The following is a 24,920-nucleotide window of genomic DNA, read 5'->3' as shown; positions in this document are numbered from 1 at the left end:
CTACTAAAACCAAACCTATCTGCATGGCTAGATGAATGTACTAGAGGTAAGTGACAAAATGTGTTTTTCACCATTTGGGTGAACTGACCCTTTAAAATAAAAAAACGACCAGCTGTGCCACACAAAATGTTGTTTCCTACTGGAATAACCTAGACGAAAATCTGGTGCACACACATATATATATATATATATATATATATATATATATAAGGAAGTTACCTTTTTAAATGAATGAATTGTTTTTTATGTCTCCAGCATCTTTCTACAAAAATAAATATAAAAAGGACATTGATGTGGTCTGCTCATTTTTTCAAATGGTTCCAGAAGATGTATGCCATCTTTTTTCGTCATGTCCCCATTCTAGAATTTTCTCAAATCTATCCATTCATTTCCCAATATATTGACTCTGAATTTGCTATAAAAATGTATTTTTTCCTTGCTCTGCTACCAGAGCAAATCAATACTACAGCCAATGTATCCAGGGTGCAAGGGTCCAGGGTCCTGAATGTATCTAATTACTCTCATACGGAAGAGGATTTTTTTCAACATTATTAATATACGGTATGTCACAGCTTTTAATTGCAATTCTGTTCTGCATTGTTCAATAAAGTTTCTGGGGATTGAAAAAAAACAAACGCGAAAGTGGTTGAACCGGAAGCAGTATCCGCGCAGTGAGGCACGTTTTCCTCCTGCAGCAGCATGGACATCAGTGGTGTGAGGAGATGTCTGTAGAGATGGTGGAGCTCTCCATGAACGCACCGGAGCCGGTCCGAACGGCCGGGATCCTGCAACAGAACCGCGTCTTCCTCGACTTCTTCTGGGACTTGGCCAAACCGGACCAGGAGGTCCGGTTGAAGGCGGTAGAGGACCTCATCCAGTACCTGAAAACCAACAACAAGGTGAGGCAGATCCGACCACTGACGGGCTGAACCAGCGTGGTTACCCGCTCAAGTTAATACAGTAACAGTTACGTTAGCAGTGAGAGAAGTATTCAGGAAAAGTAGTCATAATATAAAGAAATACGCGGCAGTCCTGCATTCAAAATGTTACTTTAGAACAAAAAGTATTAGCCAAAATATACCTCAAGTACAAAAAGTAAAAGTACTCATTATGCAGAATGGGCCCTGTCAATGTGATATATTATAGACATGTAAACATACTAGTCTGTTTACTGCCTTATATACTTTTGGGTTGTTAAATCACAATAAATCATGTTTTACAAGTCATACGTTTTGAATGTAAAACGATTTACAAAGTAACTAGTAAACAGCGGTGCAGTATATACTCAGATACTTTACTTAAGTAAAGTACTCCACTACAAGTAAAAGTCCTGAATTCAAAATGTTGAGTAAACGTAGATGAGTTGTATTTACAAAATGTACTTAAAGTATCAAAAGTAAAAGTTAGCATTATGCAGAATGGCTCATTTCACGGTGTTATATTATTATAGAATATTGTATTGTGTTTTTATCACTAACCAATACATGTGAGAACATTTCAATGTTGTAGTTCGTTAATATGGAGCAACTTTTAGATACTTTGCGTACTACTGGGTAGATTAGTATTATAGTACTGCATCATATAATAAGAACATAATATGTTTTATGTAAAAAGTAGTAACGGTAGTGCAGTAAGAAGTACAATGTTTCTCTCTGAAGTGTAGTGGAGTAGAAGTCTAAAGCAGTAGAAAATGGCAATATTCAAGTCAAAACTGTACTTAAGTACAGTATTTGATTAAAAGTACTTAGTTACTTTCCACCACTGCTAGTAACTACAGCTGTGAAATAGAAGTAGAGTATTTCCCTGTAACATGTGATTATAAAGTTGCATTAAATGGAAATACTCCATTACCTCAAAATTGTACTTGAGTGTAGTACAATATGTTGGTTGATAACAACTTGGAAGCTATTTTGCCAACTATCTGACCCCTGTAAGCTTTAGAAATGTCATGTGGTAGAAGGACTGCAGTGTCATGGCGGGTTTCTCTGTGTTCTGCAGGCAGATGAGTTGGATTACACCATCAAAAGGCTGGTGGATGGACTGGCTCACACACGGGAGGCTGCCAGACCTGGATTCAGCCTGGCTCTGGGACAGGTGAGTGGAGACCAACATCTGAACCCAACTCTTAATGCAATTACTGTCTTATGGACGACAAATACATGCAGACGTGGCCAATATGAGCTTATCGCCGATATATCAGTGTTGGATTATCATTATATATGTTGGTTGATAAGTAACAGAGAATTGCAGTACAGCCGATTTAAAGATATGTCATTTTAATCTATATTGGAACAAACTTCCCATTCATATCAGGTCCTCCTCTACTGCTGAGATCTTTAAGTCTCGTCTTAAAACACATTTTTATTCTTTGGCGTATGATGTTTAGGGACATTTGTATAAAAGTGTTTGTATGATGTTCATTGTGTCTGTATTGTTTATTGTCTTCCTTTGTTTTTACAACATAATATAACCTTGTACAGCACTTTGTTCAGCCTAGGTTGGTTTTAAATGTGCTCTATAAATAAATTGACTTGACTATATAATAAATAATACATTTAGGTAATTTAGAGACACTGGATACGTCCCAGGTCCTTAAATTGTTTGTTTACAAGTTTATTTTTAAACCGTTAAATGTGTCGCTCAATACATATGCTGGTCATAACTCTTGATGGGAATAACTTGAAGGTTGAAACTTTAAAAATTACAATAGTATTTAGTTATCTTTGGGCAGAGACAGGCTAGCTTCTCTTCCCATAAATGATCATAGAAATTTGAAGGGATTTTTCTGCATGGCCCAATGATCTTTATGTCACATTTAGCGGTTGCTAGGAGGTGCATTTTCTATTTGATTGTCTCAAACAGTGCTGTAGTACTTGAGTCCGGTCTCAAGTACTACAAGTGCAAGTTTTTATTTTTTATTTTTATTTTTTTTTAAAGTCTTGCACTTTAGCTGCCTCAAAAATCCAGCATCGCTCTACTTTCTAAATAGTAGGAACGATGACTTGCAGCATCTGCAAACATAACTTTCTAGCCAGAAGTTCAGAACCCCTTTTTAAATGATGTCACAGATTTTTTTTGTCATATGATTCATCACACGTGCTGAATGTTGACTGACAGATTAGTTATTTCGTTTGAAGTGGTGAAAATAGTTTTTGTAGATGCTCATGCGAGGCTTTGCAGCGGATACTGAGCTCAGCTGCAAACACAAGTGATCCAGTTGGCTGAAGCAGTGACTGCTCTACCATTAGTGTTAAGAAAATGCTCTAATATCCAAGTAGGAAGTAATTAACATTTATTGGCTTTAGCATGACGTACAGTTTTTGTTTTTCAGGTCTTGAGCACCTTTGAAGTCGTCTCTTTGCAGAGTATACTCGACCGAATCAAGGAAAAGCACAACTTGCAGACAGTAAAAAAGGTGAGTTTTTTTTTAATGCTGTCTCTGTCGGCTCCAAAAGCTTCACCAACGGGCTCTTTATGAATTCTGTGGTCTTCTCTTGTTTGTTTGTTTTCAGAAACTTTTCAGAAATGCTGCGTTCGGAAACTTGTTTGGCGTCCTCGCCCTTCATCAGTCCAGCCGCCTCTCTAAAGTAAGCACTACGATTCATCATTTGTAGTGGAGGGGTTCAGATTTGTGTGTGTTTGCAGAATAAAGAGAGAGCGAAAGAGAGAGAGAGAGAGAGACCATGCCTGAATCAAAACGTACATACTAGGGGTGTGAAACGTCACTGGTCTTACGATTATCCTTTTCGTATCCCTTTCCTGCTTTTCATCAACAAACTCAAGCAGTCAGATATACAAACTCCCCTTTTTATTGTATCTGCTCTTAAGAAAACCACTCCCTGAATGTAGCGGAGTCTGAACACAGCAGACAAAAGGCAAAAAAACAAAAAAGGCAGCAACCGGAAAATCAACAAGTAACATCAGTAGGCAATAATCGATTCATGGTCTGTCACTGCATCGATGCAGAATCGCCCAGGTCTGCATCGCGATGCATCGATGCAACGTTTAATTTCAACACCCCTAGTACATACTTTGAGGAACAAAATGAACAATCTACAGCCTTGACTCCTGTGTGTGTGTCTGAAGGCTGTTGTGTTTTCTGAGCCTTTTGTCGTGTGTCTTTGTGCAGGAGCCCCCCGTGGTGTTGGGATGTGTGCAGCTGCTGCAGAGCCTCAGCCAGCACAGGCAACACCTGAAGGACCTGCCTACCAAGACCATGATGGACATCCTCAATGAGGTGACACCTGCTGCTCACATCCTTTATTAATCCCACAACGGTGAAATTAGCACTGTTGCAGCAGCATAGGATTAGGGGGGGAAATTACAAGACAGATAGACAAACAATAAATATAGGTAAAGAGAAGAAATAGTCAAATGTATTTACAGTATTACACAGTCACAGCCATATCTCTATGACCATAATACATACACATACATAATGCACAAGGAGTTTTGTTTTAAGCTTTTACTCAAATACTGAATTTCTATTGTTTTGATTCTTTTATTTCTACAAATTAAAAAAAACAAACACATTTGGTTAGGTCGGCAAACAAAGATTATTTTCATTTTGGATTAATCTGTCGATTATATCGATTATTTTCTCAACTAAATGATTAGTTGTTGGTCTATAAAATGTCAGAAAATGCCAATCAGTGTTTCCCAAAAGCCCAAGACGACGTCCTCAAATGTCTTGTTTTGTCCACAACTCAAAGAGATTCAGTTTACTGTCACAGAGGAGAGAAGAAACCAGAAAATATTCACATTTAAGGAGCTGGAATCAGAACTTTTTCATAAGAAAATGACTAAACCAATGAATCCATTATCAAAATAGTTGCCGATTAATGTAATAGTTGAGAACTTTGCAGTTCTAAACACATCCATCCATCCATCCATCTTCTTCTCTAACACTGATGTGTATGTCCGGTCTGTCAGATCCCAGAGGAGGTGTTTGAGGAGGTCCTGCTGAGCGCGCTGCAAACTGACCTGGCATCAGCCTTCAGGACTCCGGAGCAGCTGCAGCTGCTGCTGGTCGCACTGCAGCGCTTCCCACAAACACTCAAACCCAAGAAACTCAAGAAGCTGCTGGGCTCCTCGACCATCATCAACGCTGAAAACATCCCCAAGTAAGAGCAGTGTGAGCTTTTTTTCCCCCCTTCACACATCCACTTACTTAATCATTTTTTGAGTAGTCTTTATCGACGACGTTTCATTTACGGGATTGTTCGGGTGCCGCCAGAGGTTCCGCCGGAATGTCCCTCATTTTCGGTCGGATGTTGAGGGTGACACAGGAATCATTTGTCGCTCCCATCCCATCCCGAGCACACGAAAATACTCATGTCATATCCCGATCACGTGAGTCCCGAAAAATGGTCACCATCTAGTCGGGTGTCCCTCAGCTTCCGCTTCCTTTGTGTTGGCATTCTAAACTCAGGTCGATTCGGGAAACCTCCTCCAAGCTCGATCGGACAATCAGATTATATTTATCTTCTTTTTTTGAGTAAAATTCTTGTCACACACTCGACAGCCATTTTAATTCCAGAGCTCGCCCACCCTACGTGCACATGTTCCACCTAAACAAGTTTTGCAGAGGCACCGTACCTGCGTCTGGTGCTTAGCGCCTCCCAAGACGATTGTGATTGGTTTAAAGAAGTCCCAATAAACCTGAGGCCGTGTTTTTCTCCCATCCCGGAATGCTGCGTGGACTAGCCAGACCCTCCTCCGCAGCGCTGTGGAGGAAGGTCTGGCAATGCAAGACTTTTTTGAGTAACCCTTTTAACCAAAAAATGTACACACCAGTTTCCCCTCCGTGGAACACGTGAGCAACATGTGGTGTCTTTCAGGTTGACGGAGGTGTTAAAGATGGCGTCGCGCTCGGTGAAGAAGGAGTGTGTCCTCCCAGCGGTGGCCCTGGACCTCCTGAAGCTCTCTCTGAAGGAAGACAGCTTCCAGCTCTTCTGGAACAACGCCATCATCAACGGCATGTTAAAGGAGCCGCCGGGGCCAGCTCAGTGAGTCCTCACGGGGAGAACGGCCTTCATAGCGGGAGGGCAGCAAGGGGGCTAAGAAACATTGGTCCTAACAGAGAGAGATGAGGGCATTTTCTACATTATTAGTATTAATTATAGATTATAGAGTATTAATGACTGACGTGACTGTACTGACCTGGACACATTCAAAACACTAATCAAAACACACCTTTCATTTTCATTTTTATTATTTATCTCGAACAATCAACAATGTTGCAAAAATAAATAAAAAATTCAAACCACAAAATAAAACATAAACAATCAGAATTCAACAAAACTAGTGCTGTCAGTTAAACGCGTTATTAACGGCGTTAACGCAAACCCATTTTAACGGCGTAATTTCTTTATCGCAAGATTAAAGTTCTTTTTGGCCTAGCAAACTTTGTAGTTTTTTTCACATGCTGTTGCAACAACTAGTGATGTTATAAAACTACAACCCCACACCGGATCTAGCTAGAACGGAAACAAAACAACCGGCGCGCTTGTTTGGGCTTGCTAGCCGGCCACAGAGTAGCACATACCTGCAAACTAGTCGCTTTTCGGCAAAAATCGCCGTTTTGAATGGGGAAAATTTCATCCATGTGAATCGTGTAGATCCAAAGAGTTTTTATTTGGGGGAGGGGAGTCCGAGACCCGGTGCTAATACGGCACCGGTGCCTTAACGACCGTTATCTACCGGACCGAAACGCGGATTTCGGTGCCTTATTTTGGTGCCACTTAAATGCCTGCGCTTCTCTCTGATGTTCAAAAAACGGACGTTAGAGGGAACTGAAACATCGCCGCACGGGACGCTAGTCAACACTACACTTAGCAGCAGCTAACGTTAACCTACTGTTAGCTAGCAGCTGGAGTAAACACGGTTAAAATGCTGACAGCTAAACGGTGTAAAGTGTGACTGTATTTCACTGTAGAGGATTCTAACACCAGACTGTAGCTGCCGTTGTCTGAAACACAGACTCAGCCTCGCCAGCCTCGTGGTGCATTCAAAGTTATTGTAAAATACCCTTTTCCCATCCAGTTGTTGTTTTCGCCGTTTTGTGCTCCTTTTTTTTGTTTTTTATATATATATATGTGTATATATATATGTGTGTGTGTGTATATATATGTGTGTGTGTGTGTGTGTGTATGTATATATATATGTATGTATATATATATATATATATATATATATATATATATATATATATATATTAAAATGAGAAATATTGGGACAAAAAGAAATCAAGGGACATTTAGAATAGATGAATATGTGTGATTAATTGCGTGTTAACTATGCTATTAAAGCGATTAATCACGATTAAATATTTTAATTGTTTGCCAGCACTAAACAAAACCCCAAAAAATCAAAAAAAGGATTAGTTCGAGAAGGAGCAGGCGGAAGCAAATGGCTTATTTGGTCCTGTCACTATTTCACAAAATCATATTATTACAAAGCAAATAGATATGCAAATACAGCATACCATTTTTCAGATCTTACAATAACTTACAACAATACCAAACAATTCCGTTCCTGTGTTTCGGTCTATTCTATTCTTCAGATTAGCTTTCCACATATAATACTCTTACATTTCTCACCTAATGGTTACTGGTTTATTGTTTTTAATTGCTTTTAATATGCTTGTTTTATCTGTTGTTTTTATTGCTTGCTGTTTTTAATGTGCTGGTTTTACTGTAAAGTGTCTTTGAGTACCATGTAAAGCGCTATATAAATAAAATGTATTATTATTATTATTATTATTATTAGCAGCAGCAGCATTAGCCAGGCCCATTTACAGTCATGTGTGGCAACATTTTGCCTTCCCAGTGAGTGAGTTATGGAAAAACTCTGAGAAACTCAAACAAAGTACAAAGTACCCTTCTGCTATCTAGTGGAGAAAACTCAAACCTTGACCTTAAAAACCGAAATTGAAAATCAAATTGATTTGAGGAATCGTGACACCCCGACATTCAACTGAAGCCTAGTACACAGTGCTGGATAATATAAATGCTTTAAACCCTCCTTCCCACCAATCACAGTTTCTTGGCACTCACCACAAAATAACAAGTCTTTAGAGTTTAGATAATGTCCCCAAAGAAAGGACTTGGACTCCCGGTCAGGCTGACATAGAACATGTTTTTCTTTCTCTCATGTCATATTGTCCGGTTCTAGTTAACTACGTTCTGCTGACATGTTCCTCTGGCGTTGTCCTGTTTGTATCCAGTTACCTGAGCTTCCGCCTGCTGGGCAGCGCCTTGCCTCTTCTGTCCGTAGCCCAGCTGAAGGAGGTGTTGTCTGGAGAGGTGATGATGCAGTACGGGGAGCACGTGGTGTCTGCTCAGGTCAGTGGCCTCGTCTGTTGACTATACACCGCAGGTTATGGTGACAGGGATGATCTAAGACAGTTTTAGCCAGCGGTGGAGGAACTATTCAGATCCTTAACCTAAGTAAAAGTACTAATACCACCTCCCGCAGCTCTTCGTTCAATAAACTGTCTGTACACTTACAGTGTTCTTAATGCTTCGGTTAACATGTAGGGACCCTCATTATGCTACCGTTTAAGTTTGGTGATATTTTGAGCATTTTTAGTGGTACAAAATGGCAATTTATTTTTACTTTCCCTGTGCCCTGAACACTACGCTAGCTTCGTTCAAGCTACAAACACAATCAATTAGCATGAAAACATGTTCCAGAGAACGACAGAGTGGGTACACATCCGTTATTAACCCCTAGGTTCGTTTTGCGCCGGAATTGTCCTTTAATGTTCAATTTGTCCATAAAAGAATGTTGAAAATGATTTTACTTTTATTTGCTTTAAATTCAACGAGCAATTTGTTGTATTGTAGAAGACTACTGAAAGCAGCAGAAATGCAGAACTGAGCACATTTTAATATCTGTTTATGTATCGCGAGTAATATCGTTATCGCGATAGTCAACAACATTATCGCATATCGCACATTTTCCTCCTATCGTGCAGCCCTACTGACTAATATGAATCTCATCCATCATGTTTCTCTCCCAGAAAGCGGAGCGCTTCAAGCTGGCCCCGGAGATGGACAGCTACGTGTCAGACTTCGTGGCGGGCTGTCAGGACGGCGACAGACAGCTGGCGGGGATGGTGGGCTTCTCCTCGCTGATCAACAAGGGCAGCCCTCTGATGCCGCCGGTGTGGAGGGGGGTGCAGCACCTTCAGCCTGCGGCTCTGCAGCACTACGTGGAGTGGCTGAAGAACATGTTCCTGAAGCCTCAGCTGGACAAGCTGCTGGACTGCAGCACTCGCAAGCAGAAGGACAATCGGGAGGGAAAGGAACAGTGAGTGTGCATGCCTGTCGGGTTGTTTATCAGCGGGTTTATCTGTCTGCATGGAAACTGGTGAAGGGAACTGTTGATTTTCCGTCCTCAGGAGGGAGAACTCCATATTCTATCTGAGGAAGTGGATTGTTTCCCGGCTCTCCTCGATCATTGACAACCACCAAGTGAAGAAGCAGGAGGATCTCGTCATGGATGTGGCCAGGTGAGACCAGCCTGTTGTTGAGCAATGTCAAGGTCTCGGTGTTTGTAAGAAGAGAGGGCCATCAGCTGCTGTTGTGTTGTTTCTTTTCCAGGTTTGTCTTTTTCCACGCGTTCTTCAGTGCAAAGAAGGCCTCGGCCAGCATCCCAGAGACAAAGGGGAAGCTGTCTGTCCCACTGGATGATAAAATCAGAGGAGTGCTTGTTAATCATTTCTTTGGGTGAGAGATGAAATATTTCATGAAGTCATTTTTTTTTTTTTTTTTTTTTTTTATTTGTTTATTTGCACAATAAAATCACAGAACACAACAACAAAATAAAATAAAAAGATTGTGCAGTTGAGATTAGAGCTGGGCAATATATCGATATTATATTGATATCGTGATATGAGACTAGATATCGTCTTAGATTTTGGATATCATAATATGGCGTAAGTGTTGTCTTTTCCTGGTTTTAAAGGCTGCATTACAGTAAAGTGATGTCATTTTCTGAACTTACTAGACTGTTGTAACTGTTCTATTATTTGCCTTTACCCACTTAGTCATTATATCCACATTACTGACGATTATTTATCAAAACTCTACAATATCGTTGTAGTATCGATATCGAGGTATTTGGTCAAAAATATTGTGATATTTGTTTTTTCTCCATATCGCCCAGCCCTATACAAACCCCTAAAATCTACAAACTGAACACAAGTTAAGCACTGCATTTAAAAAACAAACAAAACAAGCATAAGGTTGGCTATATAAAACAACAAAGGCATACAATCAATTACAAGAATATAGATAAAATGAGGACGTGTGGACTTATGTGTGTATGTGTGAGTAGTTATGAGAGACAAGAAGGCCAAACAAAACAGATATGAACAGTTCAGATCAATACAGACAGTTAAATGCGGTTCATCAGACAGGCCCTAAGCCTCTTTTTATAGTTTTTGGCAGGAGTTGACTGAGATGCTGTGTTGATATAACTGTTCCATAGCTGTGCTCCCCTGTATCTAATAGAGAATTGACTGAGCCTAGTACAGTTTATTTATATAGCTTTTCAAAAGCAGACGTCAAAACAACTATGAATCCTATTTCTGTATATCTGTATCAGTGTCTGTGTCTGTGTCCAAACCGTCAGCGACAGATGCCGCCCACAAAGAGCCTGGGTCTGTCTGAGGTTTCTGCCTAAAAGGAAGTTTTTCCTCGCCACTGTTGGCACCAAATGCGCGCTCATGGGAGAATTGTTGGGTCATTGTAAATTATAGAGTGTGGTCTAGACCTACTCAATCTGTAAAGTGTCTTGAGATAACTCTTGCTGTTGAGGTGTCTCGTGGACACCGCTGCGTCCCTTTGACTCTCTGTCTGTCCCCTCCAGACTCCTCCTGTCCATGCACCACCTGCCTCTGACCGAGGACTCGGACAAAGGCACGGCAGCCAACCAAAAGCGTGTGCAGGGCGTCAGAGCTGACGGCACCATGTGGATCTATCACCTGGTCCAGTACGCCCAAGTCCTGCTCGACCAGCCGGAACACGCCCAGTGCAGCCAGCCCTTCAGCCCTGAGCAGAGGAAGGCCTGGGACGGGTAGGACAACAGGGCCTCCTGAGTATGGCCTCTATGACCAAGATAACAGGATACAGCTTAAAGCTATAGGGTGTAGTTTCTGTCGCCGCCATGAGGAGTTCTAAGTGTCATTACCGCACTTGTTAGTAGCCAACGAGGAAACGGAGGTTAAAAAAAACATGATGGACTCTTCAGAAGATGTAATTCTCTTCACAATACTCTTTCATTAATATATAAAAGTTACGCACTAAAGCTTTAAAGGACAATTCTGGCACAAAATGAACCTAGGGGTTAATAACACGTGTACCGAGTCGGCCGTTCTCTGGGATACGTTTTCATGCTAATCGAATGTGACCAGTTTTAGTGCAAACCGCTAATAAGCTTATAACGCTAGTCGTCGGGGCCACGCGAAAGTAAAAAGAAATCGCACCACACTTCAGCGGTAGCATAATGAGGGTCCCTGCATGTAAACCGAAGCATTGACAACTTTGTAAGTGTACGGACAGTTTATTAAAAAGATAGTTTAGAAAGACTGTACCGTTCACGTATACAGGCAGGCGCCATCTTGGGAAAACAGTCTCAGGGAGCCTCATTATGCTACCGTGTTATTAACCCCTAGCTTCATTTTCTGCCAGAATTGTCCTTTAGTATTCCGTTTCTTCTAATGGAGTTTACAACCAGACTTATGTATGTAGTTGTACAGGTTTTAAAGAATAATTCAGTTTAAATTATCTATCTAATTTTCACATTTTTTTTATTTTTCACTTTCTGGGTTAAAGGTGCAGTAAGGTGCGCAAGGATTGTTGAAATGTGAACTTAACTGCCAAACAAATACCAAGATTTCGATTTTTAAAAAGATTTTAAAATGAATTCTTTATTTCACAGGTAACTAATACAGTTGAGCCAGAACAGACGTGATGTGTTGTCTTTTCCTTGTTCCAGTTAGAAGTCTAGCGGCTGCATTTTGAACCATTTGGAGTCGGGGAAAGGGTGGAGTGGGTACAAGCCAAAATACAGGGAATTACAGTAATCAAGCAGAGAGGTGATACAAGCATTGACAACTGTTTCCAGGTCCCAGGTAATGAGCGCTGCTAAACTAGTTAGGAGCGTGTTTGATAGCTCTGGCTCTACATGTGTGTTTTGCAGCATGCTGAAAATGGTGGCAAACCTGAAGAAGGAAGTAAAGAAAGGCCCGGCTGCAGGGACCAGCGCGTTCCAGCAGCTCTTCCTGTTGGTCGCCATGCACCTCTTCAAGGTACTGTTTTGATATTGCAGCCTTAATGATGTACTGTAGTTTTATTTCCAAGCAACAAACACCGCCCGCTGACCAGTGTTGTAATGTAACGAAGTACAAATACTTCCTTACTGTACTTAAAGGAGAATTCCGGTCGATTTCAACATGTAGCTCTGTTGTTTGGAAATGTGGAGTGCTGTCAGTAGGGAGAAAAACGAAACCAATCGATGCTGCCTACACCGTGTTATCCTCCTGCTAGCATTAGCACCCAACAGGCTTTAACAGGGCAAGTTTTATACTTGTCTTTAGCCTCTAAACATGTTCAAAATGTCATTACAAGTGCCTACCCATGTGCAATGATTCCTTCCGAGGGAATTCAGCAAATCTGACTGGAATATTGGATTGTTTGAGTTCGACAATCGACTAGTGTGGACTTGACCGGAAAATAGGAAATAAACAGAGCTATGTGCACTGGCTGGATTAACACAACTTTTATGCCTTTCTGTCACATCTACTGCAGCCAGATTCACTGTGTTCCCTCGGAAGGAATCACTGCACATGGGTAGGCACTTGTAATGACATTTCGAGCATGTTTAGAGGCTTTAAACACATTTAAAACTTGCCCTGTTTAAGCCTGTTGGGTGCTAACGCTAGCAGGGGGATAACACGGTGTAGGCAGCACCGATTGGTTTAGTTTTTTTTACTGACAGCACTCCACATTTACAAACAACAGAGCTACGGGTTGAAATTGACCGGAATTCTCCTTTAAGTAGAAGTTTCACATATCTGTACTTTACTTTGTTATTTATATTTCCGGAAACATTTACTTTTACTCCACTACATTTCCCCTAAGCATCTTAGTTACTCGTTACCACAAAATAAAATCAGAAGAAAAAAAAAAAGCAGGTTTGGAGAATCATTGCTCCTAAATTACCAAGATAAAGCTCCCTCCATTCCAGTTGGTGACCTAATGCTTTTTTGTTGCAAAGCAGCAAAAAAAACAAAAAACATAGGCCAAAACGAAGAAGAGGAGGAAGCATAATAACTGATAGCGCCATGGTAACAGACGATGATCACCCCGACGACAGTGCTGATGAAGATAACGTTACACACCTTTGGCCATAAAGTTCATAATCAAAGTTTTTTTTTTAATTTTTTTTTACTTCTAATACTTAAGTACATTTAATATCAGAAAATTACTTTTGATACTTAAGTACAGTAAATATCAGAGACTTTAAGACTTTTACTCAAGTAATATTCTAAAAGGGGACTTTTACCAAAGTCAGATACTTGTACTTTAACTCAAGTATTGCTTTCAAGTACTTTATACAAGACTGCCGCTGACACAAAAACGTTCTCCTGAAAGGCCCCCGAGGAGCTGCTGGGCATCACCAAGGACCTGCAGAGCTGCGTGGACAAAGCTCAGGAGAAGAAGGCCAAGAAGAAGAAGAAGAAGAAACAAGGTGAGGCCTCATGATGCAGCTGCTGCCTCCGTCACCCTTTCACATCTCAATGTACAGGACTTCTATCAATCCATCACTCTGTTTGATTTGTCACATGAAATCTTACAGGCTACATTTCCAGTGAAATGAAATCCCATCAGCTCCTTTTTTTTTTTTTTTTTTTTAAGTAATTCAAGTCCAGTAATTAATTTACTCAAGTACTGTACTTAAGTACAATTTTGAGGTACTTTACTTGAGTATTTCCATTTTCTGCTACTCTATAGTCCTACTCCACTACGTCTCAGAGGGAAGTATGTACTTTTTATTCCACTGCATGTATTTGATAACTTAAGTTACTTTGCAGATAAAGATTATTAAATGTTGTAATTTATATTGATCAGAAATGGGCCATTCTGCATAATGAGTACTTTAAGTATGTTTTGATGAAAATACTTTTGTACTTTTACTTAAAGGGATACTTTGTTTCTGATTAGATTTAAATCCGCTTTGGAAATGTTTTTGTATGGACCGTATGTCATGGAATGATTTCATTGTAGTGCTCGTCAGTTGCTAGGTGAAGTGAAAACCCTCGAAAGGGTACAGAATTGAAAAAACAACCGGTCTCGCTCTCATCGGCTTGTTTCCAGACGCAGCAGGCAGCTGTTTTCAGCCAAAGCTCTAAAAAAAAACAAAAAAAAACCCTGCTGTGCCTGTGCGGTACCTGCTTAGCATAAAACTGCATACAGACACCGTTAGCGACTAGCTGGTGAACGTGGTGAAGCATTTAGAGCCAGATATTTCTCTCAGAAGTTGATGGAGAACAGAAACTGAGCTAAAACAGGAGTGAATATTAGACTTAACGAACCAAAATGTTGCTCCATGACTGCTGCATGTGTAAAGAGGCAACCGTTTGCTAACATGCTAAAATGTCTGTCATTACAACTTACGAAGGCTTTGCCAGATGTTGTGCTACAGCTAGTTCCTCTGCCCCAAAGCGGCCAAAGAAAAATCAATGGATACTAATTAATTTAAAGTGTGTGTGTGTGTTTGTGCTTTTTCCCTTGGGGCAGCCACGGAGCAGGAGGAGGAGCCCGAGTGGGTGGAGGTGCTGGTGGACATCTTGTTGTCCCTGCTGTCCCAGCCGAGCCGACATATCAGACATGTCTGCAAAACGGTCTTCTCCTCCATCTGCCCCCACGTTACTGCAGCGGCCCTCACCGCCATCTTAGATGTAAGTACAACACACGTACGAGGTCGATTTTAACACTGGTCTCTGATAAAGTAAAGTGGAGATAGAAATTGGTGTGTGTGGTGTGTTGTGCGTTGCACTGGAAGCTTTTTGAAGTGACTGTAATGATGAGTGTTTTTGGGCTCTGCGTAGGTCCTGGACCCAGAAAAGGATGACGAGGAGGACAGTGCTGTGGTCGTCACTGACGACAACAAAACCCAGAAGAAAAACCCAAATGAGGAAGATGACGAGGAAGACGATGAGGAGATGGAGGTCAGTTCTTCCCTCGCTTATTTACAACCTGTGCTGCGCCCCATCTCTGCCGGGAGTCCCTTTTAAATCTCAGTGGGACCTATCCTGGTTAGATACAATTTTACAGAACGTATCAATAACATCAGTTATCGTCTTATGTCTGGTATCGTATTATGATGGAACTTTAATTTACTGATTCCACTTAATAAATGCGTCTTTACTGTAGAACTGCAAAGATGACTCAGTTAGTTGTCGTCAACTATTAAGTTAATCGCCATCTATTTTGATCATAGGTTAATCAGTTGGAGTTCATTCTTTATGAAAATAAAAGTCATAATTCTGTGATTCCAGCTCCTTTTAATGTGAATATTGTTCTAGTTTCTTCTCTCCTCTGTGACAGTAAACTGAATATCTTTGAGTTGTGGACAAAACAAGACATTTGAGGACGTCATCTTGGGCGTTGGAGAACACTTGTCGACATTATTATTTTTTTTTTTTTAACCATTTTCTGACATTTTATAGACCAAACAATTAATCGAGAAAATAATGGACAGATTAATCGACAATGTAAATCATTGTTAGTTGCAGCCCTACTTTACTGTTCCAGTTTGATTTCTGTACTGATTTAGAAGAAGCGTTTGAAATCCTAAAACGTGTGGTTATTCCTCTGCCAGGAAGACAAGTCTGACGGATCAGATGATAACTCTGATGAGGAAGAAGATGATGAAGCAATGGAGGAGGAGCAGGAGGAGGAGGAGGAGGATGATGAGGAGGAGGGCGAGTTGGAAGAGGGAGAGGTGGACCAAAAGTTCCGCCAGGAGCTGATGAAGGTCCTGCAGCAGCAGAATGCTCTGGTGGGTTTTTCAGACGTGGTCTCCATGTGGGTTTCAATGGATAACTACTCTCTAGGGCAGTGTTTCTCAAATGGGGGTACTTTGGAGGACTGCGGGGGGGGGGGTACGTGACATGTTTTGCAAAATGTTTTTCAGTTACAAGGCTGTAGTTACTTCTACTGTCTTTTTTTTGTTGCTTTTTTCAACATTTTTGTAGTTTGTCACCTTTTTTGAAGGTTTTGTCGTTTGTTTCGACCTATTCTTGCCTTTCTTCCTTACTTTTTTCTACTGTCTTTTTTTCCTTCAAAGTTTTTGTCACTTTTTTCGAAGTTTGTCGCTTATTTGAATTTTTTGTCACTTGTCGCCCTAGTGTTACTGAGTTTTTTTTTTCGAAGTTTTTATTACTATTTTCGACCTATTCGTGCCTTACTTCCTTCTCTCTTCCTCTTTTTTTAAAGTTGTCGCCTTTTTTCATTAGCATTTAAATGCTTTCCAGGTACAAGGCTGTTGTTTAGTAAATCTATCGCTGACATCACTGTATTGTTCCTCTTTGTATAAACTTCATTTTTCAAAAATGTAATTTAACCAAAAATGATTTGCGCTGGTTAGGGGGTACCTGGCTTAAAAAAACTGTTTAAAGGGGGTACATTATTGCTAAAAGCTTGCTGCTCTAGGGTGTAGGCCTGTATCTAGGCGTGTGTGTGTGTGTGTGTGTGTGTGTGTGTGTGTGTGTGTGTTGTCTGTAGCTGTTCTTAACGAATTGCCCCTTGTGGGATTAATGAAGTTGTCGAATTGAATTGGTATCTGCGTATACGTATCTCTGCGTATTTATCTATTTTATTGCTATTGTAACAGTGCTAGATTAATGTATTCATTTAGATGAGGTAAACGGAACAACGTGGGTCAGATGCCAGTTCCACAGCAGACTCTGCAGCACTGTTTACATTGTGTTAAAGTCCTCTGTTGTGCTGCATGTTCAGGCCACAGAGGAGGACGGAAGCAGTGACGAAGAGCTGGACGATGACGCCATGATGGCGCTGGATAAGGGCCTGGCTGCGCTGTTCTCGGAGCAGAAGAAAAAGAACCAGGCCAAGAAGGATGAACGGACCAAAATACAGAAAGAGAAGACGCTGGTCCGAGACTTTAAGATCAAGGTACCTTATCCAGGACTTGTAAAACACTTTTGGAAAATATACTTGATTTCTGGTCTCACCCCGACTCTGACTGATATCGCCTCCAGAGCCTGGCTTAGCTTACAGCAAAGACTAGAAGCACATGGAAACTGCTAGCTTCATTGAAAATGAAAAAATCAAATCCAGCTTTATTTGTCATTGCATAAATACAGTGTATTAACACAACAGAAGTCAAGGTGCCACTCCAGATCAGTGCTTGAAAAAAATAAATAAATAAAAAAATGTACCAAACACCCCCCCAATCCCCTACATACATTTCACTCTCTCTTTTCTCTCTCCCACACACACACTCTCCCACCCACATATACAGCACATTGTATTATGGGATACAGACAATTGACTGACACCCTCTCATCACTCCCAAACACCACCCACCCTCCCGCACACACATGTGTAAGATAGCAGCAGGTTTCAGCATAAGAAAGAGCGAAAGTTCACAACTGAAATAATGTTCAGAGGTAGTGTGGTTGTCAAAAATACACCACCTGCCAACCCCTAAGCTGTCTCCTTCCCGTGTTTGGCCTGCTGTAGGTCTTGGACCTGGTGGAGGTGTTCGTGGCCCGGCAGGCTGGCAGTCCTCTGGTTCTGGGTTTGGTGGAGCCTCTGCTCACCATCATCGACAGAGGAATGAGCTCCGACAGCGACCAGCAGGAGCAAGAATTCCTCCGCCGAGCTGCCGATATCTTCAGGTAACATGCGCCAGCTGTGGACTGAGGCGTTTGACGGCATCTGTGTTTGTCACTGATTTAATGTTTGTTGCCTCCATCCTTTGTTTCTTTTTGTTTGTTTGATTTCTTTACATCTTTGGTGTTAAGCATGATTATGTATTTAGTTTGAAACACACTTTTTAGGGTGTTTATTTTTATCCACCAGAACAGTGGTTCCCAACCTTTTTTCCTTGCCCCCCCCCCCCCTTACTTATGTCTAAGAAAAGCTGAGCCTCTCCTCCGAAACCGAAGTTGAGGTAACTCTCGAGATGCAGCCTTACTTTCTTTTTTGATACAGAGGAGGTATCAGCACTTTTACGTTTCTCCGCCATGTTTCATTCAAATAGTGAAAATAGGAAAAACGAGGACAAACAAAGTCGGGGGGGGAAAAAAATGTTGAATCTGAAACAAATCTTCCAATAAGAGCTGCTGCTGTCCGGCTCAGCGAGGGTTTCAAACCTCTAACAGCATCCGACCTTTGTGTCGGATGCTGTACTGATTCTTACTTTAAGTGAATGCATGTGCCTCTTGTTTGTGTGATTTTTCAGGAACCAGCTGTGTAGGTCCAAGGTTTACTGCAGGACCGTGGGTGACAGACAGGGGGAGCTCCATGACCTGCTGGACAAACTGATGACTAAATGCCAGAAGCTGTCCGACTCCTCAGTCTGCCTCTATTACTTCAGGTACAACTTGGTGTTTAATGACTGTGTTAGACAATGGTGCTGTTAAATCTCTCACACACCACAATATCTGTGAATGTGTGACCAACGCAGAGTTGATTAGTCTTTGCTGACGTGCCCAAAAAAGGTCAATGGTACAGAGAAAATAAAATCGGATCTACATTATATTAAAGCAGAGCAAATGGAGGGTATGTTCAGCTGATATTCCCACTGTGCTAACCCTAGACCAACCTTCTGTTCCTGTTGTGAAGTTTGAAGAAGAGCTTTGCTAAAGCAACACGTCGCCCGTTTACTCCAGCTTGTTATAGGATGCATTATAGTACACTTGACACTGAAACAGGAAGCTGTTCCTATTTAAATCTGCACACATTTTGATGCTAAGCTACCAGTTTCTTTTACCAATAACTGCTGATTTCTTCTCTTCTTATTCAACTGTCGCTCAGAGGGATCTTTGTCTCTTTCTGTCCTTTCAGTTGTCAGTCTGGTTGAACCATAGTTCAGTGTTTTGTTCTCCACGTACAAAACTTAATAACATCCATTTGTAAAGAGGACTTTCTACAACCTAAAAGCATCAAAGACCATTCAGAAATATACAGCAGAGTACATGGACTCAAGAGTCTGTTCCAGGGGTCAAGAATGAAATATTTAGGGCCGTACACATCATTTGTTTGTATTTTGCTGATGTTGAACTGTCCTTGCAGTGCATCTCTGTACGTGGTGAAAGTGCTGCGAGGAGCTCTACCTGCTGAGGCCAAAGAGGGGCAGACAGCCGACGGAGCTGCAGCAAATGACGTATGTTTACACACAGACTGATTCTTTTGTCACCTCTGTTTTCATTCGCTTGATTTCACTCGTCTAAACCTCCTTGCAGTGGGGTGCTGCTGTGTTTAGATCACTGGACATAAGTTGCAATTGTTACCGTTACTGCATATACATCTCCCATGTCCGGCTTTAGAGCAGAGACATTCCAGGTCTTTTCCTTTATTTTCTAACTGGGTCACATAGTGGGCCAGTCCTCGATAACTTGTCCCTCTTATGAGAGTTTCTTCCTCACACAGACTTCTTGTTTGTTTTGATAAGTGGTATATCATCATTTATAAGTTCCAGCTTCTTAAATGTGAGTATTTGTTTTGTTTTTCTTCATTTTCTGTGATGGTTAACTGAATATCTTTTGGATTTTGGACTGTTGGTTGGACAAAAGGAGATATTTGAAGTACTTTTGTAGCTCCTACTGAATATCTGTGGTTTGAAGTTTAGTTTCGTTTCTCTCCTGTTTGTATATTTATTTTACTGAGCAATGTTACACAAGAGGGTGTGCTTTACTTCAGTGTTACAGAATTTGGCGCTGGCCGACAGAAAACTCAGATTGGACAGATAGTCTAGCTAGCTGTCTGGATTTACCCTGCAGAGATCTGAGGAGCAGTTAACCATAGTCCTCAGAAATCCACCAGTTTAAAAATCTGACCCCTGATGTGTCGTTTGCTCTTTTGTGGTTTGTGTGCAGTTAAGGTTCATGGGCAACTTGGACGTGGATCGGGTCTCCGCCATCTTCAGAGACGCCCTGGCCTCCTTCATGGGCAGGAGGAAGAGCCCTCTGACCGCTCAGATGTTCACAGACTTGTTCGCCAGATTCCCCGTGAGTACAGCGACACATCTCGGAGACGGAAGCCATGTCTGCACAGGCAGCCGTAATTAATGTGCGTTATATTTCCAGGGTCTGTGTGTGCAGCTGTTGGATCAAGCCGTGCAACACATCACATCTGGAGTCAGAGTCCACCAACAGGTAAAGGAGACCCTCCTCCCTCCATCTCAGCTGCTAATAATTCATTTATTACCCGCTCTATCTGTTTATTTGAACTACGTTCCTGTTGATGGACATTGTCTCGTGTGTTTGTGTGTGTGTTTAGGGCCAAGCGTGTGTGTTGGTGTTGCGGGCGATGCAGAACAGGGAGGTTCAGCAGCTGCTGAGCGGCGCTCCGTGGACAGAGCTCTGTGTGAAGGTCTCAGGTCAGCTGGCGGCGGTAGGTCAACACAACTCTACATCACAGTCCTGGGATACATCACAGGGTTAACACTGAGAGGCATGGGTGTGTGTATATATAGCATACATACTTTCTGTCCCTCTTGTTGTTTTCAAAGCTGGGGTAGGCAGGTTATTTCAAGTGGTCTGAGAGTAAACTAGGGGAGAGAGGGAGAGAGGGAGAGAGGGAGAGAGAGAGAGAGGAGAGAGAGAGAGGGAGAGAGAGAGAGAGAGAGAGAAAGAAAATGCAACACACATGAATACAGCAGGAATATTAATCCAGAAACATCAGATAGAAGACACTGACATCATTTGACTGCACAATGCATACTTTTAGTACTTTAATTACATTTTGCTGATAATACTTGCATACTTTTACTTAAAGTTTTGAATGCATGCCTTTTACTTGTAGTGGAGTATTTTCACAGTTTGGTATTGCTACTTTTACTTCAGTAAAAGGATCCCAGAGCTGTCTTCTTCCCAATTTAAATTCTGTCAACCCCTGAACTGATTAAAAGTATTTTCCTATGTTTAATATAACGTGAGGCTGCAACTACACATCAATTCTTCACTATACGTGGAGCATCCTTTAATGATATTGTTCTTCAAGGTTTATGAAATTGCATCGTGCCGCGATGAAGGATGATTAGAGCTGCACTCGCTGACCTCTGTGCGTCTGCGGGACGGCTGAGAGGAAACACATGGATCATTACAGGCGTCTGCAATTCTTTACCGAACCACCTCACCTCTGCGTTGCCCCGTCTTTTCCCTCCGAGACAAAAACACACCTGCCAAACAACGTAACTCCTCCGTCGCGTTTTTTTACCTTCAGTTGCCAAAAATGTGTCGCTGATAAGATGTAACGTTGTCTGAGCTGCTTTTCTTTATCGAGCTTAATAAAACCGTTTTGTCTCAGCAATGTTTCAAAAATGACTTTCAACAAAAACCTTTACTTTAAGTCCCCCGGGTCTAACATTCATAATCAGTATATAAACATTTAATAAATGGGTTTTCAACACACTATAATGTAGTTGCAAAGAGATGTTTATTCATGTATTTGTCTACAACTTCAGTGGACACCCATTACCCAAGTAATCCTTAAAGTAATACCCAAGTAATCCTTATAGCTGCGTGTGAGTAACTACATTATAGTGTAACAGTTAATTACACAACATGTATTAAATGTTTGCATACTGCTGATAAATGCTTAGTAGGAGGACTTAAAGTGAAGTGTTTTCAGCTGCACAAAATGTCTAAATCTAGCCTGAGGAAGATCTTGTAGATCGAAACGTTGCCTGCCTTTGTGTAAAAGAGAAATAAACATTTTATAAACATCTGACATTTTATAGACCAAACAACTAATCGATTAATCGACAATGAAAATAATCGTTAGTTGCAGCCCTAAATTATTTATTTGGAGCCTAACCGTGTGCAGACCTCCTTTTGTGCCCTGCAGTTAATTATCTTTTCTATTCAATCCAATTTTATTTATAGTATCAAATCAGAACGAGAGTTATCTCGAGAAACTTTACAGATAGAGTAGGTCTAGACCATACTCTATAATTTACAAAGACACAATTCCAGTAATTCCTACAAGAGCAAGCATTTAGCTTTTGTCCTGGATCAGCTGATGATGAGGCTAAAGCAGGTTTTATGGTCCTGTGGGGAGGCTCCGTGCAGAGCTTTCCCCGTAGCCTACGTAAGTGGGCTGAAGTTTATACTTGCTTTGGTGTGTGCGTCGATCTCTTTAGGAGAATAGCAGGGCTGGCATGTGCCGACTCTATGGAGTCGTAGTGGGAGAAACAAAGTGTCTCCCCTGTGCTTTCTGACTACGGTGGGAAATCTGCCCGAACCCGATGGGCTCGTCGTGTTCGGTCTTAATTGCTGTCATTACACGGGCTCGGGCCGAGCTTGGGCTTGTGCTCCGGGTTGCGTGGTAAATAAGCGGTCAGGTGATGCGTTTCGATTAGCGCAAAAATGGATGCTGAGGAGGTGAAATGGAGGCTGGCCTCTGGAGGACTTATTTTATTTCTTTGTTCCAACTTCCAAGTGGCCTATAGCCTACGTTAGTCATGAATAAATGATGTATAAGTGACTCATTCTTGACAAAAGAGCTGTGTGTGCGCACGTTTGAATAATGTCGGGCTGTAAACGGGTTCGGGCTTTTAAAAAGCTGTCAATCAAAATATAATTGTCGGGCTCGGGCTGAATTCTGTCGGGCTCGTGCCTTGTCGGGCCTAACTTTTAAGGCCCGATTACAGACTGAACGCAGAAGCATACATTGGCCTTAACATGGACGACGGTCTTACCTCAGTGTCTTCTCCTCTCAGAGTCTTCAGCAGGCGGGCCAAGCTGAGAGCAAGGTGGTGAAGGAGAAGGTGGTGAGAACCCTGGAGCTCTGTCAGTTCCTGGCCAAGCACGTTCACCAGCAGGTAGGTGTGGGCTGCCAGGGTGAGAGGGAGGGAACCGTTGATGTGGTTTCAGTCAGGACTCAAGTCTCTTCTGCTGCCTGCTCTGTGTAGAAGCTGTCCATGGACCTGGAGCCCCTTCAGAAAGTCCTGCAGTCCCTGACCAGCGCCATCGCTTTCAAGAAGACCGGCAAGCTGGAGGACACCTACTGGGCCGTGATGAAACACTTTGGAGTCATGTGAGTGGTTGTGGTGTGAGCTCGAGGGGGGGGATTATCATGCCGTGTGTGTTTGCATGCACATACGTTATCAGGTTAGTGGGAGAAATCATGTTACGCAGGTAACAATCAGGTTTTGGTGAAATCCTCCTCTACATGCAGCAGGTCAGTAATCTGATTCTAGGGCCGCCCCCTCTTAGTCGATTAGTCGACTAATTGGTAGTTTTGGTCTTAGTCGACTAAGATTTCTTAAGTTGATTTGTCATTTTTTTTTAATGCTTTTCATGCTGAGTGGCTTTATTGCCAAGAAACTTATGAGCACATCTAAAGTGGTGCTTTTACATGATTCTTTGTGGAGCAACTCCGTTTTTACTTGTTTACTGTACAGGACTCTCACACCGCTTCAAAACACACCGACAAGTCTGATCAGCGGTTACATGATTGGCCACCGCAGCGTGGTGTCGGCTTGCGTTTCAATCACTATTGAGTTTATTGTTGGACAAAATAATATAACCAATAAATAAACACAACTCCATAGAAAATGTTCGGGAGCAATTTCATCCAACGATTTCTTCATTATTATTTCTAACTTCATTTCATGTCATTTGTATTTTATGAATCAAAACAAGAAATGTACTTGTTCTTGTTCCTTCACCCAGGATTACTTCACCACAGGGGCTCGTGTATCACAAGGTGTTTTCTTTTACAGTGTGTTGAAGCCGTCACGTTGACCTCGCATGTGTTCACATTCACAGGAAACCCAAAGTTGAAAAGACAAAGCCTGACAAGGAGGCCGAGCAACAGCAAGTTCCTAAGAAGAAAAAAGGTTTTCTGCCCGAAACAAAGAAGCGTAAGAAGCGCAACCAGCCTATTTTAGAGCCTGCAGCTGCAGCAGCAGCAGCGAACAACTCGACCTCCAGAGACAAACCGGGAGCAGACAAAGGACAAGCCAAAAAGAAACATGACAAGAAAACAAAACAGAAACGACCGGCCGACGGCACAGCGGCTTCTCAGCCCAACCCGGCCAAGAAGGGCAAGATGACGCAGTCTGAGAGCAAGACAGCCAAGAAGAAGAAGAAGAAACCCAAACAGAAGAAAGAGGGAGGAGGGCAAATGTAAAGTGGACACTGCTAGTTAAATGTTTCCTTTTAAAGAAGTGTTGTTTCAGTCTGTTAATTTTTCTACTTTTCAGTCAGTTCAGTTCAGACAATATGTTGGTATGTTTCAGTATGAGATATCTTTATACATAATGAAAACCTGAGATGTGTGGGACGTAAATTAAGATGGATTGTTTTTCTAATGTGTGACTGATATAAATCAGAAGAAAAAAAATGTCTACAACAATAAATTTAATTTCTCTTCCTGGAAATCCATCACAACTCTGTCCCCACCTCAGAATAGTTCTATCAGCTATGCTATGCAACGTTAATATGCAACTTTAGTGAAAAACAACTAAATGAGCATGGCATGAGCTAGTCAAAGCTCAGTCCTGGTCCCACAGGTCCATCCAACCTACAGACACAACATAAAACTGTTCTGAGTGTTTGAAAAGCAGGATCGAGCTCCTTTCATCATCACTTCTTCAGACCATTTGATATTTCTGCAGGGAATATTATAGTCTCCATTTATTTATTTTTTTAA

The 24,920-nt window shown here is 41.6% G+C and overlaps 1 protein-coding gene across 1 annotated transcript; it reads left to right on the top strand.

The window, feature by feature from the left end:
* Positions 1-662: 662 nt before the first annotated feature.
* On the top strand, positions 663-24,648 carry mybbp1a (MYB binding protein (P160) 1a). Its single transcript, XM_078265735.1, has 27 exons — positions 663-899; positions 1,999-2,094; positions 3,332-3,415; positions 3,513-3,587; positions 4,130-4,237; positions 4,933-5,123; positions 5,841-6,008; positions 8,228-8,345; positions 9,026-9,315; positions 9,407-9,517; positions 9,609-9,734; positions 10,879-11,085; positions 12,211-12,319; positions 13,665-13,761; positions 14,811-14,971; positions 15,122-15,241; positions 15,895-16,074; positions 17,034-17,207; positions 17,778-17,935; positions 18,502-18,636; positions 19,335-19,425; positions 20,138-20,269; positions 20,348-20,416; positions 20,541-20,654; positions 22,984-23,085; positions 23,176-23,300; positions 24,035-24,648. Exons 1-27 carry the CDS (start codon positions 723-725, stop codon positions 24,396-24,398), a joined length of 3,882 nt encoding a protein of 1,293 aa, XP_078121861.1. The 5' UTR covers positions 663-722; the 3' UTR covers positions 24,399-24,648.
* The last annotated feature ends 272 nt before the right edge of the window (positions 24,649-24,920 follow it).

Source organism: Sander vitreus, chromosome 13 (genome assembly GCF_031162955.1).
Source record: "Sander vitreus isolate 19-12246 chromosome 13, sanVit1, whole genome shotgun sequence".
In the NCBI taxonomy this organism is placed as follows: domain Eukaryota; kingdom Metazoa; phylum Chordata; class Actinopteri; order Perciformes; family Percidae; genus Sander; species Sander vitreus.
The sequence above is the reverse complement of the archived record's forward strand: the minus strand, read 5'-3'. Positions and strand labels throughout refer to the sequence as shown.

What these genes read in the sequence shown, in the direction of transcription:
- mybbp1a (XM_078265735.1), top strand. Translation starts at nt 723, where the DNA reads ATGTCTGTAGAGATGGTGGAGCTCTCCATGAACGCACCGGAGCCGGTC. An exon ending in CAGAGGAAGGCCTGGGACGG is followed by an intron (nt 11,086 to 12,210) that starts GTAGGACAACAG and finishes TGTGTTTTGCAG; the next exon opens with CATGCTGAAAATGGTGGCAA. An exon ending in ACGGAGCTGCAGCAAATGAC is followed by an intron (nt 19,426 to 20,137) that starts GTATGTTTACAC and finishes GTTTGTGTGCAG; the next exon opens with TTAAGGTTCATGGGCAACTT.